This window comes from Typopeltis vanoorti, chromosome 5 (genome assembly GCF_054136105.1).
Source record: "Typopeltis vanoorti isolate ZY-2024b chromosome 5, IOZ_Tvanoo_1.0, whole genome shotgun sequence".
Lineage (NCBI taxonomy): Eukaryota > Metazoa > Arthropoda > Arachnida > Uropygi > Thelyphonidae > Typopeltis > Typopeltis vanoorti.
This window is the reverse complement of record NC_143553.1, coordinates 40715354-40735184: the sequence shown is the minus strand read 5'-3', so window position 1 is coordinate 40735184 and position 19831 is coordinate 40715354. Positions and strand designations below refer to the sequence as shown.

At 35.5% G+C, this 19831-nt stretch overlaps 1 protein-coding gene across 3 annotated transcripts in view; it reads left to right on the top strand.

The window, feature by feature from the left end:
• Positions 1-19831, top strand: part of Gpat4 (Glycerol-3-phosphate acyltransferase 4) — a 470968-nt gene that overhangs the window by 158511 nt on the left and 292626 nt on the right. For all 3 annotated transcript variants that reach the window (XR_016548355.1, XM_090393085.1, XM_090393086.1), the window contains exon 7: positions 8486-8562. Coding sequence is in view for 2 of the 3 variants with exons in the window: in XM_090393085.1 (XP_090249211.1) it covers positions 8486-8562 (77 nt within the window). In the remaining variant the exon portion in view is untranslated. The remainder of the gene's footprint in view (positions 1-8485; positions 8563-19831) is intronic.

Sequence of the window (19831 nt, the reverse complement as noted above, 5' to 3'; positions counted from 1 at the left end):
ATTTAAGTGACCATACCACCTGAGATTAGCTCTGCTAACGCATTCCTGGATGCTGACAATGTCAAGTTCTTTCCTAATATCCTCATTTTTAATATGATATTGCCATTGATGCCATCTGTTCATGCCTCTAATCTTTCTCAGGACTCTCATATCTGCGGTCTCTAGTCTTTGGTCAAGTGTTTTACTTCTGACCCAGCTCTCAGATCCATAAGTTAAAACTGGTTTGAACACTGTCTTGTATACAGCTAATTTAGTGTTCCGACTAATTTCTCTCTTACTCCATATGAATTTATTCAATTGACTTCACACCATACCAGCTTTGCTGATTCTGTTGTCTATTTCTATATTTAATTTACCATCTTCAGTAAAAATCATGCCTAATTGGCTGAAATGTTTTACTTGTTCCACCGGTTCTCCATTCACAACACAGTTGACATTTTCAATGATTCTGCCTATTTTCATTGTCTTTGTCTTTTTATTGCTGACCTTCATACCATATCTATTACAACAGCTATTCAATTTAGTCAGAGAATCTTGCAGACTTGTAGCGGATTTATTTAGAAGTATAACATCATCCGCATAAAGCAAAGAGCTGACATTAACATCTCCAATTTTGATATCAGGTTTAATACCACTTTCCTTCATAATGTGATCCATATAGATAATGAATAACAGAGGGGATAATATACATCCTTGTCTCACACCAGATTTAACATTGAACCATCTTCCTGTACTTCCTTCAATTCTAACTGCTTACAACTCTAATAAAGACTAAGTATTGCTTGATATAATACCTCATTGACACCATATAACTGCAGCGTATTGAATAGCTCCTCTCTTGGCACCTTGTCATATGCCTTTTCCAAATCGACAAAACTTAAATACAGATCTTTGTTATATTCCCATGCTTTCTCGACTATTTGTCGTAAAGTGAAGATCTGATCCTGACAGCCTCTATTTGGCCTGAATCCAGCTTGTTCTTCACCAAGCTTTTCTTCCACAATTCTTCTCAACCATTTCTCAAGTATACTTGCATAGATCTTGCCAGGAACACTCAGTAGGGAAATACCTCTGTAATTCTCACATTCAGTTTTATTTCCCTTTTTATATATGGGTACTATGAGAGCTCTACTCCAATCATCAGGAATTCGTCCCTCTGTCCAGGCTTTCTGAACTATGCAGTGCAGCCACTGTAAGACTTTTATACCACCATACTTCAGCATTTCTGGTCGAATATCATCTATTCCTGCTGCCTTTCCACATTTGAAGCCTTTGATGGCTTTTTCTACTTCAAGTATGGATATGTATTCCTGACTGCATGCCTGGTCAGTGTTTTTTATCACTGTGCTGTCATCACTGCTTGTTTCATTTAGCAGTTTTTCAAAGTAATTACTCCATTCTTCAAGGATATCTTTTTCTCCTGTTTTCATGTCACCTTTATCATCTCTAACTCCTTTTACAGCACTCTTTCCTCCATTCCTAAGCTTCTTCAACAACCTCCAGAATATTTTGCCACCTTCTTGATATTTATTTTCTATATTCTTGCCAAAGTCTTCCCATGACTTTTGTTTAGCTAGTTTTACACACTGTTTAGCTTTCTTACATTTGTCTCTGTATTCTGTAAGAGTAAAAGCTGACTTATTTTCCAGGAACTTTTGATATGCTTTCTTCTTTTCCTTCACTGCCTCCTTAACTTCCTGTGTCCACCAGGGAGTTCTGATTTTTTTATCCTTGCACACAACCTCACCACATGCCTCTCTGGCAGAATCAATCAATGTTTCCTTCAGAGTTTGCCACTGAATCTCCAAGGCTTGATTCCTCTTCTCAAACTCTTTCATTTTCTTTTCAATAATCATTCTGTATTTTAGTCTACAGTTCACATCTGAGAGCTGCTCATCTTTTATTCGCTTTAAAACTTTCTTACATGTTATTCTTTTCAATATGAAATTCAATTTTATCCTGCTCAAGACTAAATAGTGATCACTTCCAATTTCAAATCGTCTGTACACTCTGGTGTCCTGCACCATGGAGAAAACATCACTATCAACAATAACATAGTCAATGAGACTTTTTTCATTCCTAGCCTCTTCTCTCCATGTGAATTTGTGCACATTTTTATGTTGGAACATGGTGTTAGTAATAACCAGTCCATGTCCTGAGCAGAAATCCAACAGATATTTGCCATCATTATTAGCTTTGCTCTTTTCACCAAATTTTCCCAAAATATTTTTGTATGTCTCACAATCATTTCCTACTCTGCTATTTACATCCCCAACAAGGACCAACTTTTCCTTTTTCATTGTGTCCGTTGCTTTTTCTAAAGCGTCAAAAAATTCCTCCAATTCTACCTTAGTTGAACCTTCTGTGGGACCATAGGCATAAATAAGTCTCATTGTCCAGTTCCCCATTCTCATATTTTCCCACATTACTCTACTTGAGACTGACTGCCATTCAATAAGATTAGCCTCGTATTTTGTGTTGAATACTATGGCTACTCCTTCTTTTCCTTGATTGTCATTGACTGAATATAACATTTTGTATTTATTGCTCAGAAAGATCTCACCAGTTTTGGTCTTTTTTGTTTCAGTCACCCCTGTTATGTCGATCTGGTAGTTATCTAATTCCTCAGCTAGCTCCATTTCTTTGCCATTCAGGCTTCTTACGTTGATAGTACCGATCTTTAACTCTGGTGATGTTGAGTTGAGGTTTGTTTTCAGATTTGTTTCAGTAGCTGACTTTTCGCTGTTCGCCCTGGTTCCTTGGCGAAAACAACGGGGGCCTTGTTTAACCGGGCGACGCCCCAGCCGGCAAGAAATTTTGTCATGTTGTACCATCATTTTTTATTTTGGTTTAACCAATAAGAATACAATTTGGTCAGCTAAATCCCAAATTGCCAGCCCATCCTCGTTCGTTCAGTATCAAAGTAAATACCCAACAGGGTGTACCACGAGAAGGTGAGGATTGGACATTAGGTCAGAAGCCCTGGTTGGTTCTCCGCATTCCTTTAAAGGCTATGTGGAGGTCTCCTCTCAGTTATACAGCTTTGACCCTTAAGCACCCCTTGACCCTTGATAATCTCATTAATTTCAATGCTAGTAAAACTAATTTCTATGTTATTTCTCACAAAAAAAGAACCATTTTCCCTCCAGTATTATTTTTGAAAACACCTACATTTCTAAACAAGATGAGATTTTTCTTCTTGGAATTAGCCTGATATAAAGCCTCTCGTGGCATAAACACATCACAACCATTTCTTTCCTCAGCTTCCAAAACACTAGGATTTCTCTTTTGCTCAAAACGTTACTTCACCTTTGAACAGCTGTTAACCTTATACAAATCTCAAATCCATCCATCTATCGAACTGCTCTCACATTTGGAGTGGGGCTCCCAAGAGCTCCCTCAAATTAAGGGAAGCTTCATTTCTTGGATGAACATTTAGGTAGTTACAAGATATCATTATATAAGAAAATAGGCAGTGTTTATAAACAAATCAGATTAATTTTTTGTTACATGAATTTATTTAAAATATTACAATAGATGTAAGTCTTAAAAAAACAAATAGTAATTATTAACCTCAATTTTCATGTTAATTTTCTTCATCTGTTGAGAATAGTTCTTCAGATTCATTGTTTAAATGAACATATGGATGCCAGTTTGAATCTGGTGAATTGATTTAGTTTTCGTCGTCATCAGTGTCCCACAACAGATCATCTTCCATACCATTCATAAGATTAGAGATACCACACTTTTTAAATGATTTTATTACAGTCTCAACTTTTACTTTATTCCATGCTTTGATCACAAAATTGCACAACATATCAAATGATGCAGCATGCATAGATTCACCGTTTGTAAAAGATTTTTCACCAGTCAACATCCAATTATTCCACTCTTCTCGCATGTGATCTTTAAATGGTTTGTTCAAGCAGACATCTAGTGGTTGCAATACAGAAGTTAAACCACCTGGTATAACAGCAATTTTTGTATTATTTTTTTCTAGAAGACTTTAGTATTCTCAGTTAAATGACTATGAAACATATCCCACGTTTCTTCATTATACCTGGTGTGTTCCACACATTATTTATCCATAATTTCACGCCATTTTCATCCATCCATCCTTTTTCATGAAAATGTACAAAAACACCTGAAGGAAATTTTATCTTAGGTTTAGTTTTTGCTTTGTCATTTTTTTTTGCTTTGCCATTTCAATTATCCTTATTTTAAATCAAGCTTTATACTTTCTTCATTTTGTTGCTGGTTCCATGATTTTAAATGATAACAATTTTAATAATCCTAAAATTTAAAAAAATGCTAAATTAATAATTAAAATCAGGGCTAATCACTTAATTAGGGTAATTCATAAATACCATAAATACTAAATCTATGCTATGCAAAAAAATAACGGATATGCATAGTTATAAAAATAACGGATATAACAAGAATACCTAACGTTGCATTAATACAAGAAAGAAGAAATTGGGAGTAGTCTTATACAACCAACATAAGCTTAAAACCTGAAAATAGCCTAAAATGTAGGCCTCATCTTATATGCCAGTGGTCCTATATGCTGACATATACGGTAATTGATAAACAAGCCATCTCTTACCAACTCACTCTTCCCCCACTTTCACACAGATGTTTGGTTTCTGCAACTTGTGTATTCTATAAATATTTCCATGGCAAATGTTCATCTAAAATAGCATCAATAATTTCCCCACTCATTACTAAGCCTGCTGGAACACATACAGCTGTTGCCTGACACCCTTTCACAGTACACCTTAAAACCCACAGGACAAGTTTTTTTTTTTCCCTACTCCTTCATCCCTGCTACTGCTGTACTGTGGAACAGTCTTCCTCCTGATTGATTTCCCAAGGAATACAATACATATGCTTTTAAATCAAATATAAACAAGTTTCTCCTTTCTCAACCCCACTGCCCATATATGATATTAATGTACTATAGGTTGATCAACCAACCTCTTGTGTATAGGGGGGCTGAACATTAAAAAAAAAAAAAAAAAAAAGTGGCTACACTTCATAATTCATGAGAAAAATTGGGAAAAAAAACAACCTGTGTTCACAGCAAATATGGAATGTCACATTGAGATTTTTTACTTTAAGACAAATAGTGGAAAGTGGAATTATAACAAGATTCGTATATTAAGTTTTGTTGATTTGGGATAGGTATACAATAAGTTATCAAGAGAAAAGCCCTTCAAATGTTATTCAAATTGTAAGTTAGCAGTTATACTTGAAACACAGATGGTTTGTAAAATCATGTATTAAAAAAAAGGTGCACACTCCCTGTTATTTCTAATCTATTCAGATCAGAATATGTTGTGAAGTGACATTAAACCTGATATCGGTATCCACATATCTTCAGAACTAGTTAAACAATAAATGCTGCGAGAAATTTGGCTTGAAAATCTATAATAAAAAGACAAAATCAATGAAATTAGGCAGGAGCATGAATGACGTCATCTTCATTTCTCAGTGGAAAACACACAAAGCAAAATATGTTGGCTCTTTAGGTAGTCTAGTCTTTAGTGAAGATGACAAATTAAATTTATAGAAAAAGCAAATCTGTTTAGGTTGAAATAAGTGGAAATAAATTTATATGGAATATGAGAAATGAGTTAAAACACTAAACTAGCAGCATAGAAAACACTGTTGAAAACAGTATAAAAACCAGTTTTAATTAATGAATAAGAGCTGGATTAGAAATAAAACAACTGATCAAATACTAGAAACTGTAGATAAGAGTTCTAAGAAAAATCAAGGAACTTCATTGCATTGTTAGCATTGAAGATATATGTGTGAGCAGGGTTAATGTAAGATATTACATTAACCCTGCATAGAATTTTCAATTAAGACAGGGTACATGTGGAATTATCGGGCTGGAAAGTATGACAAGCTTAGGAGTTTGGTTCAGTGCCATGGCATGTACAACTGCAAGGACTAGAAGTTGATAGTGCATGGGAGGTAGTTAAGAAGTGCTTGCATGAAGCAATGGCTGACTGTATACCTAGAGTCCGAATAATAAATCAAGTAGGGGTTAAATGGATGAATAACACCATTAAGCTTGAGCTGCAAAAAAAGAAACAACTATGGAGGGAATTTAAGGAGAAAGGTGACCGGCAGGCACATGAACGGTATAAAGCGCAGGCCAGAAGGGTGATGAGTGTGGTAAGAAAAGCAAAAAAGGATTACGAAAGAACATTGGCCATGAAGGCTAAAGAGAATCCTAAACAGTTTTTTAGATATGTAGCAAGTAAAAGGAAAAATGTACATGGCAGAATGATTTTAAAGAATGCCGATGATAGGGAGGTAACTGAATCAGTTGAGATAGTTGAGTTACTGAGTGAGCACTTTGCAAGAATATATCATCCAGGTGGTTACATTGCAGAAATGAATAAACCAGTAGATTATACGGGAATTGTGGTGAATGAAGTGGAGGTGAGTAGTCTATTGCATAAACTCAATGTCAATACATCTGTGCGATTGGATGGTATACCAGCTCGTGTTGTACGAGAAGCAGCTAAAGAATTGTCAGTACCCTTGACCATTTTGTTTAATTTGAGTCTCGGGTCTGGGTTAGTCCCGAGTGGGTGGAAAGAGGGGAAAATAGTTCCACTGCATAAAGGTGGTTCCAAGACTGCTGTTGTAAATTACTGACCGATTAGCATATCAGGAATCATTGTCAAGGTCTTAGAGAAATTAGTGAAGAAAAGAATACAGGATTGGATAGATGAAAATGGGATGTTGTATGGGGGACAACATAGTTTTGTGAAGGGTAGATCATGCCTCAGTAACTTGCTCACGTTTTATAACACAGTGACGGCTGAACTGGATAGGGGTAATGGGTTTACAGTGATACTACTGGACCTTTCCAAGGCCTTTGATAGGATACCACATGGAACCCTAATCAGTAAACTGGAGCAGATGGGAATGGACATAGGGTTGGTGAGATGGATAAGAGGGTGGTTGAAGGAGAGATATCAAAGAGTGGTTTACTCGGGAGTGGAGTCTAAAAGACGTCTTGTGACTAGTGGAGTGCCACAGGGCTCTGTTCTTGGACCACTACTTTTCAATTTGTTCATCAATGATATTGGAAAGGATCTGAGAGGAAGTGTTCACTTGTTTGCTGATGATGCAAAGTTGGGTAGAGCAATTGTTAGTGCACAAGATGTCAAAATTTTACAGGATGATTTGGATAGTTTGGAGGACTGGGCTAGGAAAAATGGATGTCAATTTAATGTGGCAAAGTGTAAGGTTATGCACTTTGGGGTGAAAAGAATAGCAGCAGTATATCGCATTGGTGGAATCATACTCCAGGAGATTGATGAGGCCATGGATTTGGGAGTGTTGGTGGATAGGGAGTTGAAGTTTAGGGGGCACATTGCAAAAGTAACTAAAACAGCTCACCAAATCACTTGGCTTCTGAAAAATACTTTAACATGCAGAGACGAACAAGTTGTTGTTCCTCTGTATCGAGCCTTGATAAGACCCCATCTGGACTTCTGTGCCCAGCTATGGGCACCAGGGTTTCTTTGTGATGGGGAGGAAGTGGAGATGGTCCAGAGACGAGTGACCAAGATGTGATAGCAGGTCTGTGGAATGAATCTTATGAGAATAGGTTGAAGATTTGGGGTTGCAGAAATTGGACAATAGGCGAAGGAGGGGGTGATATGATTGAGACATTCAAATTACTGAAGGGTTTTTATAAGATTGATCCAGAAGATATTTTTGAAAATATGACTGGTGGTGAGAGGACTAGGGGCCATGCATGGAAGCTGGGCAAGAGCGTGGTTGACAAGGGTGTTAGAGCTAGGTTCTTTACTTGGAGAGTGGTGAATGAGTGGAATAAGCTTTCAGAGTCTGTTGTGGGTGCTACGACCGTGAATGAGTTCAAGGCAAGGTATGATAGATACTGTGTGAATGTTGAATAGTTGTTCTTGACATGATGTTCGGGCCTCCCTCGATGAGTCTGTCGAACCCTTGGAGTTTCCCAGAATAATAATAATAATAAATATTACAGTTGCTTAAATAGAATGGAAGAGACAAGGTTAACAAGTGTTTGATGCCCTCATGGCAGAAAAAGACCCAAAAGGAAGATATTTGGATTGATGTAGTTAAGTGAATGAATGATTTATTTAGTCTAGGTAACAAATGAAGTAATTTGGAGGAAAATTGTTTATAGAAAGCTAGTAATGATGTAAACTTAATCATGTAGTATTGTCATAGTATCCTGTAAACTCTTTGAGGGTACATATGAAATTTTTGATAATTAATTGAAAGCTATCAGGTTTATAGTGTTAAAGGGATTGATTTCTCATTATTTTTAGAACTAGCTGTTTTTGATTTTTTTTTTTCTAATGCAAACTTATTTTAATCATTTAAAACCTCATTCATTGAGTTAAGCATATCAGAGAGAGAGATTAAAGCATATATGCACTTTTTGACATTTCTTTATTTTCCAATTTAGGATTCTTATCACTGTTGTTGCTGTTTGGTGGTTGTTAATTTGTACAGCAGCCATTGGTTATATACCTGAAGGAAGGAAAGTATTTTTTTTTTAAATTATGTTATTATTTGATAAATTGCCTTGATTTGTGATGTATTATATATAATTGAAATAATCTTGACATGGATTTAATCTTAAATTTGAAGCTGTACTTAATTCTTAAATTATTTGGTTGTAAACATTTATAACACCCAGGTACAGCCATAATTTTAAGATTAGAGCTATTTCCATATCACTTCAGTCATTATATAAATATTATGCATTAATAATAATAATTATATAATAAATATTATAATATTAATATTTCGTTCTGGTTTTCAAAAGAAAATGCCCACCACTGGTTATTACATTCATTCCCCCCCCCCCCCCCCCAACCCACTATATTTCATTTTGGTCTGAGTTTAATTTTTCAGATGGCCTTTATGTAGTGTTGGATGTAGTTGTATTGTGAATATTGTCAAAACTGGCTGAATGTGCAACCTGTAAAGGTGTCTATGGAAGAAGAGCAAAAGAAGAAGAAAAAATAATGCTTTCTGGCAGAAAATTTTCAGTGTTGATTGAATTTTTTTTTTTTTTTTTTTTTAGGCAGTAGCTCTGTCTTGTTTCTTGTTACATTACTACGCAGCTGTTCAACAGTATGTTGGCATACTGTTAAAAAAAAAATAAAATAAAACCCTAATGATTCTTGTAATAAGAGTAATAGTCTCCAGTGACTGGCTATAGCAGTTGCCTTAAGAGTCATTATCATGATTCTAGATAACAATGGCATTGTAGGCCTAAGTTACTGAAGAGAATAAATAGGTTTGGAGTGAAATGAAACACTGTAAAGAAGTAACATGAACAGAACTGCAAAACAAATGAGATTATGACAAATATGTATATAAAAAAAAAAAGGGAACAGAGATCATTCGCATAAGGAATGTAAAGTTCTTGCCTTGAATTGGTAAGAAGTATAGCTTTAAAGAAGAGGAAATTTAGAATTTGAGCGAACATTAAATGCTGTGGTTTAATGAAAATTCAGTACCTATCTTTCTTTCATAATGTGGCCGAGGAGGAGGAATGATTATAGAAGAATGACTGTATGGAGATACAGTTGACTCTCACTACATCAGACACTTAGGGACCAGAAGAAAATAGTTTGTTATAGTGGGTAGTTTACTAGAGGAGGAGGGCAAAGGTTGAAGTGCAAGTGAATGAAATTGTATTTGGAACATAAAGTACTCTGCATGTCAACAAAATGTTCTGCATTGAGATTTCACCACTTTAAGGGATTCTTAGGTCTTTTTTTGGGGGAAAAAAAAAAAACCCCAAAGAAGTTAGTAACTTAGTAGTTAAATTGGAACAGATAGGGTTGGACAGTAGTTTAGTGCATTGGATTGGAGATTAGCTCTCTGATAGGTATCAGTAGGTTGTGTGTGTATGGAGGGGGTGATATCTCAGTAGAAAGTCACTGGTGGTGTGCCCCAGGGGTCCATTTTGGGGGCCCATTTGTTTAATTTGTATGTAAATGACATTGGAAAGGGCTTAAATGGTAATATATAGTTTGCAGATGATGCAAAGTTGGGGGAGACTTGTGATAAGTAGAGCTGATCTTGTAGCTTTTCAAGAGTACCTGAATAGACTGTCTAAATTGGCTAGTGAGTGAAGTCAGTTTAATGTAGCAAAGTATAAGGTTTTAAAATTTGCAAAGCAGAGATGGATTAGTGGGGATATTTTAGAGATGGTGGAGAAGATGAAAGATCTGGGCATGACTGTGGATAGGGATTTGAAAGTTCATGCATAATTTTGCTAAAATTGTGAGGACAGCAGAGTGAATTATGGGAATGATTCAGAAAACACTGACATGTACAAGTAAGGATGTTATGATTCCAATGTACAAGGCTTTGATCAGGTTGCATATGGATTACTGCACAGATTTGGTCGCTTGGTTTTCAAAAGGATGTTACGTTGTTGGAGAGGATTCAGAAATGATTGACTAAGTCTGTTTTTAGAATGTGGAACATGATAGATTGAAAAAATGCAAATTGTAGAGCCTGGTGGATAGAAGGAAGAGGGATGTATATGTTGGTAAGGAGGTAATTAACTGATTAACGTGGATGATATTTTTCATAGACTATCTGGAGACAGGGCAAGAACAAGAGGCCATCCCAGGAAGCTGTATAAGGAGATGTGAGTAAAGGGGGTGAGGAGTAGATTTTTTGCATTGAGAGTGATGGGTGGGTGATTGGAATGCATTGCCTGAGAGTGTGGTGAGTGCAGAGACAGTGAATGCATTTAAGTCAAATTGTGATGAGCTGTGCATGTGAGAGTAGGATGTCCTGCAATGGGTCTCTTGACTACATGGAGATCTGTTGATAATAATAACATTGTGCCAAAAGAGCCAGAATGCTTCACTTGTTCTGTAGATTCTCCATTGTGCAGTTAATGTTTTCCCATTAACTGCACAATGTGCCTGCCTGTTTTCATAGTTTCTTTTAATTGCTTATTTTCTTAACAAATCAGTTACAGCAGTTTTGTATTGGATTTATTTAGGAGTAAAGAGATAAGTTTAGTCTACTATTTTGACATCAGGTTTAATGCTCCTTTCTTTCTTATGCATTATGAATAATAACAGGGAAGATAGTCAGCACTTTGTCTTAAGCATAATGTCTGTGGAGGATATATAAGTAGAAAGGTGACCAGCAAACTCATGAACAGTACAAGGATCAGGCAAGAAAGGTGACCAGTATGGTAATGAAGGCAAAATCAGATTACAAGAAGAAACTAGTCAAGCAGGCCAAAGAAAATCCCAAAGAGTTATTTTGTTATATGGCAGATAAAAGAAAGAATGACTTTAATAAGTGCTGATAATCACAAGGAGACAGAAACAGATAAAATAATTGAGTTACTGAATCCTGGTGAATGGTAATAGATGTTCAAGTATGGCAGTAGTAAATGGCAGGTTCTAACCATAATATTCAACAGAGTAATTGTAGGTGTCGATATCTCTTATGTGTGGAACTTTTCATATCCATCCATCCATAAGAAAGATCTCAAAAATTATAGAGGAATAAGTGTTATGTGTTTGGTTAGCAGGATATTTAGTTAAATCATGAAGAACAGAATTGAATTTAAAACATCTCGAATAATATTGGAGGAACAATTTGGTTTTAGAGCAGGAAGATCTTGCATGAGTAATATAAATTTCTTTATGACAAATATCCCAAAAACTGTTAAGGATAAAGAGCTCATTTAATTTTTGTAGATCTGGAGAGGGGGCTTTTGATATTGTCCCAAGGAAGACAATGTGGCAGGTATTGAAGAGAGCAGGAATAGATGAACAGTAGAAATTCCTGCAGAGTATGTATCAGAGATCTAGGTCTGCTATAAAGATTGTAACAAACTTTCAGAGGAATTTATACTAGCAAGGGGTTCAAGCACGGATGTTGTATGTTACCAACAGTGTTTATGATCTACTTGGATGTGGCCTTGAAGGATTGGAACAGACAATGCCCATAGTAGAGAAGTACATTCTCTTCTTTTTGCTGATGACCAGATAATTCTTGCACAGGACAAGGGGGATGTAGAATACCAGATGAGGAAATTGTTGGATATGAATAAACATTGGGGCCTGAAAGTTAATTTGTTAAAAACTGGAGGTGATAGCGCAACAGATATTGAGTTAGAGATGAGAACTATAAAGTCTGTGGATGGTTTCAAATATCTTGGCTCCAAGTCTGGCCAATGTGAAGTGGACATAGTGTTTCAAATAGAACAAACATGAGCAGCTATTAGATCACCCAAACCTTTGAAATGAAAACCAAATGTGAGAAGCAAAAGGATTTCCATATTATGGATAAGATTTATCCAAACATAATGGAAAAAAGGCTATGAAATATTCTTGAAGAAAAACTAAGAACAACCACCACCTTAAGGTCAAAGGTGTTGTCAGTATGAAATTCTTTGATGCTGATAGTCAAAACAAATTGTCAAGAAATCATGACAGTATAACAGGAATCTGCATTTAATGTTTGTAGATCTGGAAAAAGCATATAAGGTGCCAAAAGAAAAGCCTTTTAAAACACTACAATTATAGGGTATAAACATACATTATACAGTGTGATATATATATATATATATATATATATATATATATATATTTAAGTCAACAGTTACAGTTGAAGGATGTACAAGGATGTTGATTGCATGATAAGGCAGCATGCTGTATCTATTTTTAATTTTTCAGATATTGATGTTATGAAAGAAAGTGACTTTGAATATGATTTTTCCCACCCACGAAAGGTTATTAGCAGAGATTAGCCAGATATGACAAATCAACTTCCATGGTTGCGAGCAACGGTGTACACCATTACTGATCTTCAGACTGAAGATGAATGACATCGGCAAGGTTTAAGACTGGATACCTAGAAGCATGGATAGAACTTACTTAATAGCCATAGCTGCAGTGCAGAAAGCAAGAGGGAAAACTACTGCATTCAACCTCCCCAGACCAACTACCATGGCAAACACAACAAGAACATGGCCCCAAGTTCCCAGCATCCCTTAAATGGGACAACAATATGACCCTATATAACTCTGAAAGCAGTAATAATACTCTCAGACATGGAGTAGGAATATAAGTAAAGAAACATCCAAGAGTGTACTCAACTTTATTCCATTCTCCAGTAGGTTAATGCTCCTATAATTCAAGGGCCAAGCAATCAGCATCAATGTTATACAAGTATACGCACTGATTGCAGAGACAAGAATGATGCAGAAATTGATGTTTTCTATTCTCAACTGAAAGAACTTCTCAAAATGACAAACATGATATCAAGATCATCATGGGAGACTACTATAATGCAAAAGTAGAGAAAGGAGAATCTGGAGTTACAGGACAGTTTGGACTTGGAATAAGAAATGATAGAGGAGATCGCTTAATGCAGTTTTGTCAAGAAGACCTAATAATTACAAATAAATGGTTTGAGCTTCTAAACAGAAGACAAAACAGGGAAATCTCCCCAAGACAATATCAACAGTCTAGTCAGAAATCAAACTGATTACATCTTGGTCAAGCAACGTTTTAGAAGTAGTGTAAGGAGTGTAAAGACCTATCCTGGTGCTGACATTGATTCAGACCATAATCCACTAGTAGCAGAACTCAAATTGAAACTAAAGAAAATCCAGTAAACAAAACAGATGAAAAAGCTAAATTATAAAAAAACTTAAAGAACATTAGATATATATGAAGAGCCAAAGGCTTCAAGGCTTAAAGAACATGAAAATAGGAAAGTAACCTAAATTAGAACAATAGAAAATTTATTTAGAACTCCAATAATGACGAACTAGAAGTGAATGAATTATGGAAGAAACTAAAAGAATTATTATAAATAGGTACAGAAATACTGGGTTATAGTACATCTCACAAGCAGAAGGATTGGATGACTGTTGAGATCTTATCCCTTATGGACCAACACAGACTGCATAACAATAGTTTCTACAAAATATAAAGAGATACAGGTCAAGATGAAATCTAAAATAAAAGAAGCCTGAGAAAACTGGAGGAAAGAAAAATGTAATGAAATTGAAAAAAAAAACAAAACAATCCTTCAATCTTTCACAAAAAATTCAAAAATTTTCAGGATTGATGAAAAAACAACATCCTATGCTACTTGGGGCTAATGAAGGAGAGAATCTTAGAACCATCTAAAAAGAACAAGTTTGGACTGAATACATTAAATCACTAGTTTCTGATAATAGGCAAGACTTAAATTCAAGGAATATAGTCACAAGCCCACCTATCTTGAAGTTGAAGTAGCAAAGATGAACTACCAGCAGAAATGATTAACCTAATCAACGACAGTAATATTAATAAAATTGTAAAATTATTCAACAGAATTTATGATACTGGTAAACTACCCTCTGACTGGATGAACTCATTCTTCATTGCATTGCCTAAAAAACCTAATACAGAAACTTGTGATGATTTTAGATTGATTAGACTAATGAGTCACTCAAAATATTCCTAAAATTTATTTATAACAGAATATACCAAAAATGTGATGATCTTGTTAGTGAAACTCAGTTTGGTTTCAGAAATGGCCTAGGAACAAGAGAAGCACTTTTTTGCTCACATATCTTAGCACAAAAGATGCAGAGAACAACAAACTGACCTTTATATTTGTTTTATTGATTTTGAAAAGACTTTTGATAAGGTCTAGCATAATGAACTTATAAACATCTTAGAACAACTAGGCCTAGATCATAAGGATGTTAGACTCATTAAAAACCTCTACTGGGACCAGACTGCATCTGTCCTAACAGACATCAGGACGAGCAATATCTAAATTGAAAGAGGAGTGAAACAAGAATGTATACTATTGCCACTTCTGTTTAACATCTACTCTTAAGTCTTATTTCTCAAGGCCTTAGAAGGAAGAAAGGAAGAAGTAACCACAAACGGCCAATTAATAAATAACTAATGCTATGTAGATGATACTGCTTTGATAAAGTGTCCTTTATCAACATGAAACCCATTTTATGTAACAACAATGTAAACATTGAAATTTGAATGATGAAATGTTACGTACGATCAGGTTTACTATATGGAGTTGAAACATGGACGTTAAAGGCAAGTACAACAACAAAAAAAACTGGAAGCCTTTGTAATATGGATATTTAGATGGGATGTTCAAGATTCCCTATGGACAGAATAGGTGAAGAATTGAAGAGGTACTGAAAACAATAAATGAATTAATCAATATTGTGAAAAGAAGAAATATTGCCTACTTAGAACATCTAATGAGAAATTCTGTAGGTAATACTAGAAGGTAAAATCAATGGAAAGAGAAAACCCTGGAAGAAGAAAAAAAATATCATGTATTTTTTTTTAGACGATATAAAAAAACTGGACTAAACTGAATGCAGAGCTCTTAATCAGAGCCACTAAAGACAGGAGTAAATTTGCAAAGGTGGTTTTGCTTAACTATGTTAGGAAATAGCACTTAAAGAAGAATAGTGCATTTGTACAATGGATGGTCTAAGGATTTTTTTTGTTCTCATTTTTATCAATTTCATAATTTTTTTTTTTTTCTTGAAGAAAAACTTGGAAAACAACCTTGGTTAAGGTTGTTCTTCTGCGGTTATGCAGATGACATTATATTACTAAATAAATATTTTATAAATCTTTGGAGTTCTTTAACTAAATTGCATAACTGCTATAACAATTTTAATATGAAAATGTTGAATAAAAACTTCCTTTTTTCGCACTATGTGAAGAAGTGGAAAACATTCTCAGTGGAGAACCTGTAGGACAAGTAAATTATTTTAGCTGTGTAGGCATGACTTTTATTGAAAATGGCAAAATAACTATGAAAATAGATAACATAATAAGCAAAGCAGAGATAGATATGGGGAGCAGTTTAAATAAATTGATTCTTTAAATTAGAGAAAAATTATCCTAAACATTAAAGTAGCAAAATATACAAGACTATATATATATATATATATATATATATATATATATATGAAGCAATTTTAACTTATGAATCTGAGAGTTGAGTTAGAAATAACAGTTGATTAATGAGAGTTATTAGAAAAATTAGGTTGAACAGATGGCATTGCTTGTATCATCATGTGAGAAGTTGAAGATATTAAAAAGGAACTTGTTCATATTCAGGAATGTGTAAGCACACTGAGGTGGTAAGGTCAGTTACAGAAAATACAGGGGGGAGCTAGCAAGGTAAGTATTTAATGTCTGATGGGAAGAAAAAAGGCTACAGGAGGACAGATGTAAATGTTGTTTTAAGTGATATTAATAGTGACTTTAGAAGACTAAAATGTAAGATTTGACAAATAAGACTAATTTGAAGAAAATTGATAGGAAGCTAGTAATAGGTTGATATGTGCCCTCAAAAGGCATACAGATTAAGAATTGATGATTGTCTTAAAGTAATATGGTAATCTACTGTTTACCATGTAATTGTGCTTTAATTATCAGGAAAGCAAGTTCTGATAATTGAAGGGTCAGATAAACGGTGGATTACTGTATGACAACTGGCATGTTCTCTGAAATAGCTTTCTTCCCCAAATTTCTCTTCAACTTTTCTCTTATCAAGTGTGGAATAGCATTTTTTTTCTGTTTACTCTGATAATGTGATGAGATATTCATTACTAAATGTATTATGTATTAAATACTTAATCTTTGACCTTAATGACTACATATATAAATCTATCATTTAATTTTGTTACCATCAATAATCAGACAAGATGGGAAACTTGATAATTTATTTATACATAGTATTTGTTGTTTTATTCATTGTTAATTTATTTAAATGAAGCATTGAACAGATATAAACATTGCACAGTTCAAATGTAAATGAAACTTGAACATGTCAAGATTTTACGATAAATCAGAATAGTTTGAACTACTTCCTAATATTTGCTATCCGGCATGTATAGAATCTTTTTCCTCCAGCATATATAGAATCTTTTCACATATCATAAGCTGGGAAGTCTTTTTGGTATCTGTGTAAGTCAAGTTACTTCAGCAGAAACCTCATGTCTTTTAGCTTCATTCCTAAAACAAGTCTGGAGAGCTCATGTAAGAACTATATTGGAAGAGAGATCTGATACTTTTTTGCCTTGCAAAATGAGAGCTCTAGCTGTGAAGATTCCATGATTTTTCACATGACATAGTGATTGTCAGGCCTTTTGCTGTGAATTTTTTTGATGAAAAATTGACTATTACTCCATGGATCGTCTTTAATGCTTATCCAGTGTGCATGGAAGCAAGATGCCCACCGTGACACATAACTACACCATCTCTGCAAATCTCATTTTGATTTTTTCCATGTAAGATTGCAATTTTGATGTACGAAAACTGGTCAATGCATGACATTTGCATTGACCACTATTTGTACATGGGACTTTGACTTCTTTGTCCTCCAGTTAAGGACTTATTTGAACAGGCACACAACATTTGTACTCAGTGTGGCTTACAACTGATGTGAAGGTGGAAACTATTAAGTTTATCCCATATGTTATGCACACACTGTGTGCAGAACTTCTGAAGTGACACTTGTAACTCTTGGTAAAAGCTACATTGTTAATGGATAGTTTTGAAAAACTAGGTATGAATTCTTCAACAGTCTACAAATGGTTCATTGCAAATGCTGCATGCTAAAGGTAATGTATTATGAAATCATTGGAACCCTTTTAAATAGATTAATATGCAAAAGTGTATGTAAATAATTCATAAAAATTGTGTGTGTTGGCAGAGAATGCATATAAATCAGAGAAAATTAACAAAAATTAACAATTTAAAATAGAATCACTTAAACTTGTTTATGTTTAGCCAATTATTTGGCTTCAGGCTGTTATAGTGTAACAGGTCCTTAGAATTCTCCTTGAATAGGCATTCTGCCCTGAAACTCTAATATGAATTCATTTGGTTTCTTTCTGTAGTTTTGATCCCATGCTAGCTAGACCAATCTGAACTTTGTAATTTGATAGTTTTATATTAATTACTCCTACACATGATAGGATGCAAAACCACTAGCACATTAATGTTGTGTGTATAGGTAAGAGGTTAAGTAAGAAAAGTAGGAATCTGTTTGTATGGCAAATTATTATTATTATTCAGGCCTCCATGGAGTCAAAAGACTCTTCGTGGGAGGTCCTTCCTAAGAAACACAAAGTCTATCAAGACTCATCGAGGGGAGGTCCCCCCCCCCAAAAAAAAACACAAACTCTATCACACCACTCCTTAAACTCATTGACCGTTCTCGCTCTCACCACTCCATCAGGCAATGCATTCCATGGTTCAACCACCCTCCATGCAAAGAAACCACTCCTCACACTCTTGCTCACAGTTTTCTTTCGTAACTTCCAAGGATGGCCTCTTGTCATGACTCCTTCCTGCTGTTCAACCAAGTGAAAGAACTCCCCGGTGTCAACCCTGTAACCACCTCTCAACAGTTTAAAAGTCTCAATCATATCACCTCTCCTTCTATTCACCAAACTCTGCAGTCCACATTCCCTCAGCCGATCCTCATAACGATTATTGTACAGTCCTGAAACCATCTTTGTTATCCGCCTTTGTACCCTTTCTACTGTTAATTTATCCCCTTCAAATCCTTGGGACCAAATCTGAGAACAATAGTCCAAGTGTGGTCTGTTCAGGGTCTTATACAACGGAATGATAACTGTTTTATCTCTGTAGGTCAGCATCCTTCTCATTATTGCAGCAATCCCCTGTGTTCCCTTCAACCGACATCCCCATTCATTCGCCCGCCTATCTAGCTTATTCAAATCTTCTTGCAGGGTTGCCGCATCTGCACTATTACTAATCTTCCCAGCTTCACATCATCTGCAAACAACTGAATATCCCCTTGCAATCCACTGACAATGTCATTGATATAAAGATTAAACAATATAGGTCTCAGTACTGAGCCCTGTAGTGACCCCACTTGTAACCCTCTGCTTCCTTGAAACTGCCCCACCATACACAACTCTCTGATACCTATCAGACAGCCAATCCTGAATCCAGTTGACCAATCTGACATCAAGACCCATGTGCTGCAACTTAAACATCAGCTTATCATGTGACACCCTGTCAAATGCCTTTGCTAAATCTAAGAAAATGGCAGTATATGCCTTCCCCTCATCTAATGCTCTTGTAACTTTATCATAAAAGGCTAGCATATTGCTAAAACAAGAGCGCCCCTTCACAAATCCATGTTGACTCTCACAGATAACATTACCCTCATCTCCAGTGCTGTATATGGTCCTTCACTACTTTCTCTTAATAACTACTGATGATACACAAACTGGCCTATAATTAGACACTTCCAGTCTGCTACCACCCTAATGCAATGGCACTTACCTTCCTTCCATTCTGTGGGCACCTTTCCCACAGCCAGACTTTCATTGAAAAGCCAGGTCAAAGGCACTGTTAGTTCCCTAGCACATTCTCTCAAAACTTGTGATGAAATACCATCCAGTCCCACAGCTTTACTGACATCTAGAGTACTCAGTATTTGAAATACACTCTCCTCCTGTACCTCTAAACCTCGAACCTGTCCAATCCCTCTAGCATTAAAACCGACTCCTCCAGGATGAAATATTCCAATGAAGTGTTCATTGAACAATTCCACTATGTCCTCTGCATGAGTCACTCATTCCCATTTTTATCCCACAATATCATTCTTCCACAATCATTTCTCCTCCTACTGGCTACATATCTAAAAAAAAATTCCCTAGGATTTTCTTTGGATCTTAGGGCCAATCTCTTCTTATATTCTAGTTTCGTCTTCCTTACCATACTAG